Raw genomic sequence first — 15,586 nt, forward strand, 5'->3', positions numbered from 1 at the left:
GCATTTTTTTAGCATTTTCGGTACAATCCGCGAACCCAGCACTTTGGGCTCGTGATGCAGCATTTTGGGGGAAACGGAGCACTTGGCCGTTGTGTATCAAGATTGAGAGAAGAAAAATTTCCAAACAAGAACGTCACTTCCGCATTCCGTGGGTTAGCTTCTTGTTGAGTAGTTTATGAATTGAAAATAATGGTTTTGACCAGGGAGTCGTAAAAATACCGGTAGTTTCTGACTCCCTGGTTTTGAGTCTTTTGACGGCGTGTGCTGAGGATTACAAAAAAGTGAGCATTTTCCGAGCATTTTCGGCAAGGTTTGGGAGCATTTTCGGCAAGGTTTACGAGAATTTCCCAAAAGCATTTTCGGCAAAGTTTCGGGCATATTTCACCGGGCCCTACCTGCTGGCGTGGTGACCAGGTGATTTGGGCACTAGGCCCAGACAGATCCTGCCGGCAATTCTTTCGGCAAAATATCGAAGAATTGAAAGAGCGGAAATTGCCGGCAAAATCGGAGCAAAATATCGAGATGTTGAGTAAAATCGATGCCTGATACTTGGATTTCCTTGGTTCAGCAGGATACACTGCCCAGGACGAGATCATGTCACCAAAATATCACTGGGATTCACTGTGGATCCACATGATTTTGGAAGAACTCAGGGACACGTGCGTGGAAATCCGTGTTGAGAAACCGATCCTGCGATTTTATGAAACGTTGTACGGGATTGTACGGGAATTGGATAAAATACACGTTTTTCCGGAGCAAAATGGAGCAAAATATCGAGATTCTTGTGCCAGGCTCGGCAAAATATCGAAGATTTCGCAGCAACATTTTGCGGCAAAATATCGAGGCGAGCGGAGCAGAATCTGTCTGGGCCTATTGGGCACCCAGGAGCACGTGACCGCTTGTTCAACCATGTTCGATTGGGAATAAAGGAGAAACGCTGCATCGCAGCCTTTTCGGACCAAAACCAGTCGACTCAGCGTCCAAAAGACTACAACATATGGGCCAATCGCGGTCATCCGTGCTTTTATAAGAACGAAATGGCACTTTTAGTGACATTTTGCATACAAATCCCCATCTAGTAGGGCGCAGTCACCCAGTTTCGGTGGAAGTGCGCGAGTTCGATTGGGATTCAAGTAGGAAGGGAGCGTCTCAGCTTTCTCGGACCAAGACCATTCGACTCAGCACCCCGAAGACTACAACTGGGAAATTTTAATTTTTGCCGTAACTTCCCCTTTAAAACTCGCCCACAGCGGAGTGCCCGGTAAACCGAGGTGCCCGCGTAACCTGGGGTCGGGATAGCTTACTTGGAGAGATACATGTATATGTACCGGTACATGTGACATTACAGTACTGCTGAATGAAATCCAGTCGAGTTTCTCAAGTACACGCCGGGCCCTAAACCTGCGAACACTGGGCTGCGAAAAGGTGCACGGCGTGGCAACTTTACTTGACCAGGCTCCCGCGACTGGATTTCATTGAGCAGCATCGCAAGACAGTGTGGGTACTACCAAGAGAAAATTATGAAGCTCCCAGCAGCTTATTTTCCGAGTCTTTGGAGTATGATACTGCATGCAGTGACACACTAATCATTTTTGAAACATTGTTGATGTACATACCATGATACAGGTACAGTCGTCCCTCTCTAATCCGGCACTTTATAATCCAGCACCCTCGATAAACCAGCACAATTTTCAGTAGCCAAAATGTCCTCTTCATGCACATTGCAGCAGTAAATCAGATTTGTTAATCCAGCACCCTCCCTAATCCAGCAGATTTTCGTGGCACAAATGGTGCCGGATTATAGAGGGACCACTGTAGTAGGTAAGTAGTCTCACTTGGTCGGAATCCGCACTGTCCCCGCAGTTGCACAACTCTTGCACCATAAGACAAAAGTGCATAACTCTTCATGAGCATGATGACCATACTGATGTACAGTCATGATCACGTGCAACTGCTCGTACTCACCCACCTCTACTCTAGTCTAGACTAGTCGAGAAGATCTCTCCACTCAGAAACTTGAACCCGAATGAGTATTTCCTGCACATCTCAGTCCTCGCACAGCATCCGCCATCGATCGCGTTGCTTTCTCAGTTGCAGACGAAACATGGCAGCACGTTTCACTGACGCTGTGGTGGCCCAGCGTTATGCTCTCTTTAGGCCGCATTACCCCGAATCCTTGCTAAATGGCATTCTCAATTTCGTGACACGTCCCACGAAATCTCGGACAAGTACTCCAAATGCTGGGGTAGCTCCACGGGCAGTAGCTGCTAACGACTTGAATTTGGTTGACGTGGGTTGCGGGTCTGGACAGTCGACTTTCTTCCTAGCAAAGGCCGGCTTCAAGGAAATACACGGGATTGATACTAGCCAAGCACAGGTACTAGGTATGGCAACTATCGTGTATTTTGAACTATTTTCTCATCTGCTTCGCGTAAAAATACTGTAAGACATGTTATCATAACGAGTGACAAATTTAACGATTGTCCAAAATCCATAGGCTAACGGGAAGAAACGTTAACGATCTTGCAGTCTTCAGGCATACCGGTATCTGCACAATCATAATAGTATAATAATAATAATAATAATAATAATAATAGCGGCTTCAGTCCAAAATTCTGAAATTGGAATTAGGGCCAACAAATTACACCACTGGAAAGAGAAACCTCTGCAGAACACACACAGAAAATGTCATGGGTATATCTGGTCCCAAACCGGAGTTATCGGGCCACAAAGTTGGTATGCAATCGTCGGAGGCCATGTATGTATGCAATTGTATGCAGAGCAATGGCACAAAAGTGGGTTTCCCGGACCTCATGAAATCATGCATACACAGTGAATGTATGCGCGATATGCGGGTTTTTGGTGTTCTTGGAGGGTGACGGAGAAACTGTCGTACATGTAGATGTTGGACAGGACGTGCTCTGCTTCGATGGATTGAAATAATCACCTCCTGCTCAAGCACCTCCAGAATCTTGAGGTGAAGAACATTAGCGGATTTACAAGCCAAAGCCTCGGTCTACTCGCTCCGTCACGCAGAGCCCGTCAAATAGTGCACGCCATAGCCGACTTCAGCCGCTGGGCACAAATTCTTCAAACTGCTAAGAACGGCTACGGAGGAGAACCTTACCATGAACCTATCTAAACTAATCCGAGGGCTCTGAACACGATGGTGACTCAGTCATTGACGGGCAAGGTAGCTGAGATGCCGAAAGTTTGCTTTGAAAACTAAAAATACGGAGCGATATATCAAAAAATCGATGACTCATGACATGCGACACACCGTTGGAAAGCTATTCATGTACGCTTGCCCATCGTGTAAAAATAGAAGGCGCTGGGCACATGAATAACGCATAGGCAGGTGTAGAATGTCGAGAGAAAAATTGTTCCGTGCACACCATGCTTGCACCATACATTCGTGCGACGAAGGATTTCTGCCTTTTGGTCACGTGATTGAAGTCACTAGTAACAATACATATGAGGTATTGCTGCCTCACCAGGACTTATTATAACAAAGAAATGTCATTCGTTAAAACGTTAGATTTTCTTCCTCGTCACGTCATTCACATGTCTCACAGTGTGCATGCTCAGATTCCACTTCTGTAGCTAGGAAAGTCAGCGGGAGATACGGCTAAGTGTACCGTCTAGGTACATGTAGGCAGGGATGGGACACAGCTATTGAAGTCACGTTGAAAAATTGCAGATTACTCTAATTTCAGAAATTTTCGGTGCTCAATATTTTCGGTATGAGGGCAAAAGGCCAGGTGAGGTGAACAGAAATTTTCGGTACAGAGAAGCAGTTCCCTGTTGGATTATGTGTGTTAGTGTTTGTTCGGTGTATTGAAATTTTAGGTATGAAACAGCTCCACCGAAAGTACTGAAAATAAAAGTACACCGAAAATTTGTGAAATTACAGTACTATAAAGTACCGTTGTCCACATGCAATGGTAAAGGATCAGTTTGCGACATCGCCTTCACTGCGGCGTAAGCAGTTGCTTGTGCAAGAATTGATTTGAATCAAGGAATTAATTATGCCTGTTTTGATTCCACTATAAATAAAGTATACAACAAATTTGTGAAGGAGGGAGTAATCTCTGAAAGAGGTACCACACTTGGATGATAAAGAGTGGAGTCCGGTGTCGTGGTTCACACCGAGTCGGAGCAGCAGAAAATTGCACCATGAGACAATGATCTGTTACTGCTGTCACCATTCTAAGGGATTTCCCTCTGAGGCCGCAGTGTGGTCTCGACAACGGACCATAGACATGGCTATAGACTATATAGAGGTTATGCGAAACTGACGTCGTAACGAAGCATCGGCAGATGTCCAGAAGCTGAATGGACTGTAAAACCGGGGCTGAACTTTCCTAGTTTACAGACTATTTACAGTAGATGTTCTTCTCTGTATTGGGTGAAGATTGCAGAAGCGAGAAAAGCACTGGAGAAGCAGGACAGCAGCGCATGCGACCGCGTCGAGTTCAAGATTGTCGATGTTGACCGGGATATACCGTTCCGTGACGGCAGTGTGGACATCATCACGGCAGCTCAGGCACTGCACTGGTTTAATCATGACCAATTCTACAAGCACGTCGATAAGGCACTCAAACCAGGCGGTTTCTTTATGGGCTTTGGCTATGGCAACTGTCAGGTCTTGCACAATGGAGTGCAGGGTCTACTTGGAGAAGTAAGCTTGCTAAGCTTGATGATGACACGTGCCCACACAACATGAAAGTGTTGGGGCCAGGGATCAAGTTGCCCCTCCCCTCCCCCCCCCCCCCCCCGCTTGGTCAGAATTTTGTGTCAACCAAACTTTGTCCAGTATGAGACCTGTCCGTAGATTTCGCCGTATGCATGTTTGTATTCTGTACTTTTTAGGCTATTATTGAGATCTGGGATAATAGACACATGCATTAAAGCTAATAATTCGTTTTTGTTTCCTGTGGTCTGACCTGGCCAGGCCCTAGCGCGCAGGTGTACTAGTACTCTCTTGCAGTACTAGTACTTCAACTACTAGAGTAGCACTTTGCTTGATTCTTGGGCTGATATCAGTGCAGTGGCATGGTAGGGCACTGGCCCGGAAAGACCGGGGTGCTTGGTTTGAATCCCCAGGGTGCTTGGTTCGAATCCCCGGGGTGCTTGGTTCCAATTCCCGGGGTGCTTGGTTTGAATCCCCTGGGTGCTTGGTTCGAATCCTGCCTGGCCCGTGGACCCTTCTTGTGCAATAAAATAATGAATTGCCACACAGCAATTTTTCAGTCAGATTTTAAAATGACTTTGTGCGTGTGCATGTATTGTATGGCGCCTGTGCTTAGTTCTATGGCGGTAAGCTTGGCAAGTACTGGTCACCAGAGAGAAGACACATCGACACACTCTACAATAACATGCCCATGCCGTACAAGCCAGTCGAACGGTGAGTACGAGTAATGCATACAGTCAGAGCTCCGACGGTGTCACAATGGCTTCACAAGGTCGCTTTGAAATGCATGTACTGCATTGTATCGCCGCTGAACTCAGATCAACCGTGACCTAAATACCAAGCTCTGCGACATGGATAGGCTGACCTGCTGTAGTTTAAAAAAGTGCTGCTGGACAGAAAAATCCATTTTCTAAAAGCACAGCAATGGAAATGACTCCCTGCATGTTGTCTCAGCTGTTGCCATGCTGCATACTCATCACGTGTGTGTGTGTGTGTGTGTATGTGTGTGTGTGTGTGTGTGTGTGTGTGTGTGTGTGTGTGTGTGTGTGTGTGTGTATGTGTGTGTGTGTGTGTGTGTGTGTGTGTGTGTGTGTGTGTGTGTGTGTGTGTGTGTGTGTACTGATGTGTGTGTATGTGTGTGTGTGTGCGTGCGTGTGTGTGTGTGTGTGTGTGTGTGTGTGTGTGTATGTGTGTGTGCGTGTGTGTGTGTACGTATGTGTGTATGTGCGTGTGTGTGTGTGTGTGTGTGCACGCGTGTGTGTATCTGTGCATGCGTGTGTGTGTGTTTCTGTGTGGCTGTACATGTGCGCACGCTCAGGCTATCTCTAGAACTGCAGTACGACGTCACACTGGCCCATCTGATTGGCTACATCAGCAGCTGGTCTGCCTACGCCACCTATTGTCTAGAACATCCTAGCAACACTGTACTGGAGGACTTGGAAAAGCAGTAAGGGAGGAAGGGAGGAAGGGAGGACAATCAACACATGCAGTCCAGGTCTCATTGTTCAACAATGCCTGTATGTGTACAGGACAAATTGATAAAAGCCCATTTGCGCATTGCCGAATATGGAATGTATGAATAATGCATGTGAGTACGCTGGGATCAGGAATGCACTGTTCAACACCCCACACGACCATTCCCAGGTGGCTGTGTGTGTGGAGTGTTTATGGTTCAAATGATGTCATTGTGCAATGGCTTATTCCATGACATCATTTTAATCCAGGTGTTTTGTTTTGTGTGGCTCTACCAACATGTACATACACTGATTTACAAGTACATGTACATGTACTATAATGTCACTCGATTAACCTGATAGAAGGTAGGCTAACTGAGCATCTCCTATCTGGATGTGACTAGTACCTGCACCGAAACAAGTAGTCACCCAACAGAACTGCTAACCATCTCTCAGACGTGTAACCCTACTGAGTGGTGGTCGTGTTGCTCATGTACAGAATGATCGAGGCTATCAAGTCATCCGCCGTCGGCGCTAGCAAGTCCGGTGACAAGCCGACGCAGTCCGAAAACAATGTCAAGGATCATGTGTTGGGTATCCGATTCCCAATCTTCGCTCTCATGTGCCGGAAACCGGACGGCCAATAGTGTGAAGCTTGTGGTGATGTCATCGTGCAGTGTGCAGCAAGGTGAGTTCTGAACTTTGCTGGGAGTGTTTCAAACTAAATCTCGGTATGCTCTACTTGCATTGCGTTGTGCTTGTGTTGCTGGCAACGTACTTCTACAGTTGTGGCTAAAGAAATCCGACCTGCGAGTCAAAAATAGAGTTGCCGTTCCATTTCGATTACATCATAAACGGTCCAAACATCTATCCGAGGGCCACAAGGTAGGGGATGGCCGCATGAGCCTTGGCGTTGATTTCGGTCGGATTTCTATGGACATGATTGTGGTACAGTAAAACTGCTGTCTTAACCTAGATATAACATACTATGGGTTAAAACAGAGAGGTGCTAGGCTGTCCAATAGAGTGCTCAATACCGAAAGGCAGAGCTAGGTCAAACGATTTGTTTTCTGGTGGTCGCTTAGTGCGTGAAACTCGGAGTTGGAACACTTTTTTTCATCCTCTTGTTACTGTTTCATACCATGGGTTATATAAAGTACATGTACTATTTTTCGACGACCCTTCATTATGCGATACTGTCCTACCCGTTTGACGTTGGATATGCAGTACTTTGGCTGTAAAGTAAGGTCCCTGGCAGGCCCGGCGGAACCGGTCCGGCTGGTCTGGCCATGGCCGGACCAACTTGTTGGCCATCGACGTGTGTTTACTGCCGAGGTGGTTATGTGTATACCCTCCATATCATACACAAACTGTATGAAAGACTAGGGTAGGGCCGGACCAATCCAAAACTGCTTCCACCGGTCCTGCCTGGAGGTACGTTATACTGAAGTTGGATGTACAGGTATTTATTGCCTGTGCGACTGCATTGTGTTTTCCTGTTGCACAGACTGGCCATACGTGTGCAGTGCAGGAACATGCTCTCGCTCTCTCTCTCCCTCTCCCTCTCTCATTGCCGACGGACTGGCTCGGTTCATTCAGGGATGGGCACAAGACTAGCTGGTAATGGTGTTACTCTCTGAGTTGTGTTACTTGTACATGTACTACATGTGCCTGACAGCTGCGGAGATGGACGGGTGGAGTAACGGTCTTCCAGGCCATTGAAGCTATATTAGCTCCAATCCACGTAACGCAACCGACCGCCGCCTATCTTATACTTGCCCGCTCGGTAGTTCAACAAATGGCCAAACCCGACATTGCAAGCGGACATAGAGCAGCTCAGTTCACCCAATGTAGGAATGATATCCCAAATTGGCAGCTGACAAAGAGTATAGGAGTGACGACACGGTGTAACTGGCTCACCACTACGGGTTCGGCACCAGCTCTTGAACTGCCCTGGATAATGATTTTCCAGTTGCATTGTGTGAGACAGCTGGAACACTGACCCATACCGACCTTCTCGTTGCTCCGAGTCACTGACTGCATGATCATGGTTGCCAGCATTTTTCATAACCAGAGCCATCAGCAGCAAAGAAATTCAAAAACTACTAGCAAGGAATGAAGAAAATGAAATACCTTTGACTTGACATTGGATACTGAAGATATTTTTAATGGGGATGACTTTTCAAACCGTGAACACAATCTCCTAGTTGCTGGCAGCTAGCTTCTGTTTACTTCCCGGTGAATTTTATCAATTCTCTTCTGCATTTATGTCATACAGAGCAAGTAGCAAGTAGTGGAACGGCTGCTTGAATTAAAACTGTGGTGACTGTACCAACTTGTTTTTGAATGCATGCACATACACATAGGCCTAACTATAGCTATAAGAGTCCAGTGATTTGCGGAGAGTATGGAGTACTAGTAGATGCCTGGGTAAGGCTGAGTTACAGAGAAACGCTTCACAAAAGCGACTAGGCAGACCCCGGTGGGTGACATCAGCATGTACATGTGCATGTGTAGGTGACTAGGCGGTGGGTGACATCCCACTTGAATGCCATGCAGCCTTGCTAAAGTTGCCCAACTTTTAAGACTAACTTTGAGCGTATGCTGGCATGCATGCAGCTATAACCTGAGACTGGGTGGTCTGACTAACCAATCAATGACTTGCTACCATAGCACTAGTACACACTCATAGCAACATGGCCGTGACTAGGCTGCATACGTGTAGTGGTGTGCTGCAAGTCAACAACAGTTTTTTCATACGGATCTAACTTTCATAGGCAGCTGGAACTTTTTCCAAGTAAGTTGAATGGCCGGGCTTTTAAACATTTTGCAACCGTGACTGAAATTCATGAGTTACTCGCACCAGTACTTCTCATAGCTGTCCCAAGCCAACTTTTGTAGAAACGAAAATTTCCTGCGTATAAATTGAGGGTTCAAGCCTGAGGTACATGTAGTTTTGCAAGCAGGATATTCTACTTCCATTGTGGGCGCAGGTGGGAGTGAAATCCGTCCTCCCCCGCCTGGCTGGTGTACACAGTCTTGGGGCATTGAATGGTGACGTACATGTACTAAAACCAGTTGCCCCAGCAACACTGGAAGTGTACACACAGATCCCGATTTCACAGCTGCAATCATGCAGCTGTACTTGGCACTCGGATATTTTCACATTGTCAAGCTCCTTCAGTAAAACCCTGTACTTGGCAATGTGTTGTGGAGTGGGTGTGCAGCTCATGTAAAATTAAGGATGGTGCACTCGCGGCTGAGCTGCAGAGCATGCTCGCTCACTCAAGTCTCATACTTCCAAGTACTTGTGTAAGTAACCACTCGTAGTATGTCATAGCTGATACTCTAATGTCTGTAAGAATACCGCCACTGTCCTGCATGGGCTTGAACTGTTGAGACGGTCACGGCTGTCCCGTGCATGCGATCAGTGGCCATCCAAAATGGCGTCCAGAAATTTGAATTTTCAAATCTGGTACGTCCGTCGTACCTGAAAAATAGCATCGTTTTAGAGTATTTCGATTGCTTTCAGACCCGTTTTCAGCGTTAATCGTAACTTTCCCGCAGAAAAAATTGGTGTTTGGGCGAGGAGAAAGAACGGCCTTCTTCCTGACATCGCACTCGAGAAAATCCGAAAGTGTTCCGTCTTTCTTGAGGTCGCGCATGGCGGAAATGTAGTTCCACGAAGATGTTGTGATTGTCTACAATACCGACGTCTCTGTAGACCTTCGTGGAGTTTTCTGAGCCTGCTGGGCAGTTTTGTAGGCTGCTCCTGGCCTTTTTTAGCCCCTTTGTTCATGACTTGTTGAGTCCCACGCAGCGGAACTTGGTCCCGTGCGATATCTTTAGTGGGCAGTCATGGACGAACATTTGTCCATTTTGGACTCAGTATGTCGTGTTGGTGGTGCCAAGTTCACTAATCTAGGCCACAGCATGCGCTATAGCACTCAGCAATATAAAGAGCAATTAAAACAAGTTCACCAGATCGACATCACAGAAGACAAACCTGATACACACCCTAAATACATATGTTCGCTATGCCAACGTGCACTGGCAAGGAATGCATCTGGCACACAGCATTGTGGAGGTGGTTGTGGGTCACCAGTCACATGGGAAGGTCACAAACGTGCTGGTTGCACTGTCTGTAAGTTGTATCAACAACGCTCAAAGGGTGGAAGGCCGCCGAAGAAAAAGACCAAATTGCGCGGCGGAGCCTTACCAGACACGGGAACCAGCCAGGCTACGGCAGTACCAACGCAGGTAAGTGTGGTCAAATTTGGATGTGCAAAAAGCAACATGTCAGAGCCTAATCATGGATGTAATGCTTTTTATATTAATTCTCTGTCTTCATAACAGGTCCCAGCCCCAGCCGCGGGGATCGAGACTCGCACCGTCGAACAGCCGGCATCATTAACGCGTGGTGCAGCTACAGCTGAACAGACTACCAGTGCCGAACAGTCTGTATCACAATCACAGAACACAACAGCAGCCACACCAGCTCCCTGTGCGCAGCAGTCCGTATCGGCTACGCCCAGTACAACCGTTGTCGGTGAAACAACAGCAGACACTCAGGTATACAAGCAGAAATTGATGAAACAAAATTGGGAATGAACACACATGCGCGCACACACACACACACACACACACACACACACATGCGTGCACACACACACACGCACACACATGCAAACACGAACACACACAACACAGTGTTCAACGGCAGCAGACATACATCAAAATCAATGCTTGTAGGCACCTATACAAAAGAAGTGAATTCAGTCGAGTCCTACGCATGCAGATAACCATTCTCAGCAGTAGTATGGTACAGCATTCCATGAAACACAACTGTGTATACTACTATTATATCTGTGCAGATCTTTGAAACGGCCACGGCAAGCAGTACCTCACAGCAGCAGCTGCCAGCACCACATGAGCCCGAGATATCTATCGACAAACGCGCATCAGTATCCACACAGGTGCGTATCTCTGTTATAGAGCAGTCTGTGTATCCAATCCAACCAGGTCTTAAAACTAAAACAGCAATTGTCAGATTAGATAGTGGAGATATTACAGAAAAGAAATGAGCTTCGCAATGGACTGAATATAAAGAAAGGGAATGATAGAGCAAAATGGACTGCATGTGGCAAAATTCCTTGCCAACCACAGTAGTCAACAGCGTGGTGGTTCTACTTGTTTATTGGCGTCGTTGCAGGTGTCTACACCACTAACCCAGCAAGGACTGACACGTCCGGTCACCAAATCGGCTACAATCGCTCAAGTCCTGGACGCATCACCATCCAAGCTCCGCGGTGATACTGCTGACAGGCTGCTTGGCCACCTGGTTTCCGCTCGTTCTGACTCAGGGAAGCTGGAGGTGAAGCAAAGTGAGCGTGGCAGACCGCAGGTATATCAAAGGCTTACATTCGCTGACACATCCTCCGAGGCAGCCAGTGAACGTACGAAGAGACGGCGAACAGCAGAACTGAGGTCGCTCACTGAGTCTGTATGTGGTGGAAGTGCCGGCGCCAGTGCCCAGACTGTAGCAATTCTTCGCAGGATGAGCAGCGACGAGCAGATGGATCTCCTCAGAGAGGCTGGGTTGGCACCACATTCGCCCGAGGCTGGAATTGGCTTGGCCATCAAAGCCGACCTCATGCTCCCGTGGAATCAACTCAGGAAGCTGCGGCAATGGCTTAAGCAGTGTGGAGTGAAGTTCGAGTCAGAACGCAAGATGCGAACAACACTAGCAGCAGCCCTTCCACCCTACACGGCCAAGGACGTGCCAATGGTGGTGAAAAAGCAGATCGCGCTGGCACCGGTGGTGTACATGCCCAGCTTGGAGGTAGTCATCAACCACTACCTCCAGCTATACAAGGATCGTGGGCTACTGACATGGCACGATGGTGCAATACCGGAGAGCGAGGTTTGGATAAAGCTGGGCGGGGACCATGGCGGTGACTCGTTCAAGTTCTCCATGCAAGTAGCCAACCTGCAGCACCCCAACTCGCCGGACAACACCGTACCGCTGTGTGTATTCCACGCAAAGGACACGCCAGCGAATCTGGAAACTGCACTTGGTATGTACCGCGATGACGTCTTGCACCTTATCTCACATGGCAAATGGGAGGGGAAGCGGCTCGTCCTCTTCATCTTCGGAGACTACGAGTTTCAGTGTAGTATGTACGGGTTGTCGGGACCAAGTGGCCTACGTCCGTGCTTACATTGCCACTGCAAGAAGAAATCTATGGAGACGCCAGTATTGCAGAGAGAGCCTGAGGACAGTGTACCCCGCTCCCTGGCCACCCTCAGTAGCAACCTGCTGGAATTCATCGCAGACGGGGAGAGATTACCAAACGCCAAGTTACACAACAACGTCATTCGTCCGGCAATCCTTCCTGTGCCACTACCCAACGTCATCGTGCCAGTCCTCCACCTGGACTTGGGCATATTTGCCTGGATGTTCGATGCAATGCTGAAGGATCTGCGTGAGCTGGACAAGCTCTTGGCCAGCAAGGCCCAGTCTGCTGCTGGAGATAGCGACGCTTTCGGACGGCTATCTGGCCTCTATCGCGACCATCACGACGCAGAAGAGCAGATAGCAGCAGCGTCGGAACAGGCCTCTGGTTACCAGCAGCAGCTGAACTACGTAGCACTGCATGCCCACAACCAGGGTGTTACTGGCGGTAACTTAGAGTTCGTGTGTGAGCAGATCAGAGCGGAGTGGCAGAAGGCCAATGACACAGTCGTGGAGATGACAAAGGCAAAGGAGGGCATCTCGCAGCAGATACTTGCCGCAACTGCTGAAAAAGACATATGTGGGCCTTGTGAATCGGCAGTCGAACCTGTGCTGCAATCCCACAACATCAAGCGCCAGGTGTACCACGGAGGTGCATTTATCGGAAACCACGTGCACCGCGCACTTCAGCCCGCTGTCCTGCAGTCGATTGCTGCTGCTCCCATCTCAGTAATTCAGGAACGCTGTCCCGACCTGATGGATGATGCCAGCGTTGTCCAGTTGCGTTACATGAAGCTGCTGGACGAGTACAGGAAGTGTACTTCTGCCTTTGGCCATTGCAGGAAGGTAAACATAACTCAATATAACTATTTATTCCCTGGGAGCTTTTTCGTCTGTTCCAAGCCATCAAATTCCATTATCCACATGATTCCACTTTCGATGCAGGTACTCTGAATTTGATTATGAATATTTGATCCAGAGCTGATATTTAATATGTGCTGTTTATTCCAGGTCACACGAGCAGAGGTTGAAGAGCTGGAATCCAACATCAGGACCTTCCTCAAGTCAGCACGGAAGGAGGTGGTCGATCGAGGGCTTGGCCACATAACGCCGAAGCTTCATCTTCTGGAGAGCCACACCGCTCCGGCAATGGAGAGGCTCGGAGTAGGGCTCGGTTTGCTGGCCGAGCAAGGAGCAGAGAGCATCCATGCAGAGTTTAACACTCTTGAGCGAAGATACCGCCAGATTCCTGCTCTTCTGCAGAGGCTGAAAGCTATGGCTGAGCAGCATCTGTCCCGAACCTTGCCTCAAGCCATTCACCGTCCCACGACAAAACGTCGCCAGTCGACATGATCTCTGGCAAGTATCGTGAGTAACCAACTTTATTTGCTCTCTCTCTCTCTCTCCTGAACTCGAGTGGATTTCTTTTTCTGCGGCGCAACTCTTCATAGGAATGTACTCGGGTGTGCAGTCTCTCTACCTACTGTTTGCTTTCTTCATCTTTCTGCTCTACAGGCACACAGCTACTTGACCACTTGCCTCGTCATCGAGATCGCGATGCACCGTCAATACTCAACAAAGAACTGAACAAGAACTTCTTGAAGAAAGCTTTGTTGTTTGAACGAACAACAACTGACTTGAACTTTTTTTAGTTGAAGTTTCCAGCTCGCGCTGCTTTGATCTATTTGGGTTTTACCTGCTTTGCCGTATGTTTTTATCATTATTCCCTCTGTTTTCTAATAATTCCACTGGTATTGGCAATTTCCTGTGTAAAATCGCATAAACGCGATTTTCGACAAAAATCGCCGCCATATTGTTAGATGGCCGCGTACGAACAGCCGTGCGGTGAAGGCTGGAGTAAAACTAACATGACAGCAGCCAGGATCATAAGGATATCGATACTAGATCAGGAATAGACCACCCGCCTGCTGGCGGTCCTGTTGTCTTTAACCCAAGAGGGCGCAAGTGGGAACTTGAAAGACAATCAATTTTTAGGAACACCTCTGTGAAATCAGCTGTTCCGTTAGGTAGTGCCATACATCATGGTCATTCCCAAGACAAGAGTACACAATCATGTAACCATGTTCTCTTGCCATTACTCATTACTGGCATGCATGTTGACAAGCCCTTGCGGCACATTACGCTTGACTTGATGTATGATAATGACAGCATATCACAAGGGGGAGGACATAAAAGTCATAATGCATTGGAAACAGTATTGCTGACTGTCACCAGAGTCTCCCCTTGTGTCATAATACCATGACTTGATGGTAATGTATCAGTGTACAACATGTATTAGTCCAATTCTTCTCTAGTATCAGTCTATGTGATGTCATACGAGATTATGCATGTTTGTAACCTGTTTCTGCATAGCATGAACTCCATTTCAACGTGATAGATATGGCTGACAGTCTAGTCGGTACTCTTGCCACAGACAGTCTCCTGATGTCCCAGTTTGAACATGATGATTCATGACACATGATGGGAGGTAGTACGTTTGCCTTGTCATTGCCTTCCCAGCTCCTTGTCAATGACATTATGTCATTGGTATCTTGACATCCTGAGACGCCCATCCCCCTGATCCAAGGGGGTTAGGGCACGGCCGTCCCTCCCAAGTGCAAGCCCTTGCATGCACTATGTACTAGTGCCTGGTGAGCGGTGACGCGAGCGCAAGGCCAAGGATACTACTATTACTACAACACCGGGCGCATGACTGGATGTACGATAAAGGAGAACCCGTCACCCCTGTCTAGATCTACCGACGTCCGTGCTATGCAGTTATCACCAGTAATACAGTATGTTACTCTCGGCCGGGGGGGGGGGGGGGCGGCGGGAAACAGAGAACAGAGCATGCGGTTTTTATGAAAACTTGTACTGGAAATTGGCAAAATACCCGTTTTCCGGAGCAAAATATCGGATTTCTAGTGCTACGCCTGGAAGAAATGCAAATCGTAGCACAGAGTCAGTAGATTCGCACAGGTATGTGCCAGGACTCGTATAAACCCTGGTTGACTCCCGATCCCTGGTAAGTGGTATGCACCGCGCGCTATCGCGATATCGGTACATACCGCGGTTGGTGACAGCACTGCAGTGAGCGCACGCAGTGCAGTGCAGTCACGATCACAGCACTAGCAGTGCAGTGGCGCACTGCACTGGCAGTAGAGTCTGTATACCTGGTATACGGGGGTGACTGGGACTTGGCCA

At 48.0% G+C, this 15,586-nt stretch overlaps 2 protein-coding genes across 4 annotated transcripts; both read left to right on the plus strand.

Moving 5' to 3' along the window:
* Positions 1-1,962: 1,962 nt before the first annotated feature.
* Positions 1,963-8,249, plus strand: LOC135822365 (putative methyltransferase DDB_G0268948). Of its 2 annotated transcripts, none has more exons than XM_065335113.1 (6): positions 1,963-2,377; positions 4,415-4,681; positions 5,310-5,407; positions 6,012-6,140; positions 6,647-6,835; positions 7,747-8,249. In XM_065335113.1, exons 1-5 carry the CDS (start codon positions 2,027-2,029, stop codon positions 6,792-6,794), a joined length of 993 nt encoding a protein of 330 aa, XP_065191185.1. In that variant the 5' UTR covers positions 1,963-2,026; the 3' UTR covers positions 6,795-6,835; positions 7,747-8,249. The 2 variants fall into 2 exon arrangements, with proteins under 2 accessions (XP_065191185.1, XP_065191184.1); XM_065335112.1 differs by having other exon boundaries at positions 1,965-2,377; positions 7,655-8,249.
* Positions 8,250-9,557: 1,308 nt separating this feature from the next.
* Positions 9,558-15,178, plus strand: LOC135822363 (uncharacterized). Of its 2 annotated transcripts, XM_065335111.1 has the most exons (4): positions 9,558-10,719; positions 11,022-13,228; positions 13,394-13,750; positions 13,898-15,178. In XM_065335111.1, the coding sequence occupies exons 2-3, from the start codon at positions 11,264-11,266 to the stop codon at positions 13,733-13,735; spliced, it is 2,307 nt and encodes a 768-aa protein (XP_065191183.1). In that variant the 5' UTR covers positions 9,558-10,719; positions 11,022-11,263; the 3' UTR covers positions 13,736-13,750; positions 13,898-15,178. The 2 variants fall into 2 exon arrangements, with proteins under 2 accessions (XP_065191183.1, XP_065191182.1); XM_065335110.1 differs by having other exon boundaries at positions 13,394-15,178.
* Positions 15,179-15,586: the final 408 nt, after the last annotated feature.

This window comes from Sycon ciliatum, chromosome 8 (assembly GCF_964019385.1).
Source record: "Sycon ciliatum chromosome 8, ocSycCili1.1, whole genome shotgun sequence".
In the NCBI taxonomy this organism is placed as follows: domain Eukaryota; kingdom Metazoa; phylum Porifera; class Calcarea; order Leucosolenida; family Sycettidae; genus Sycon; species Sycon ciliatum.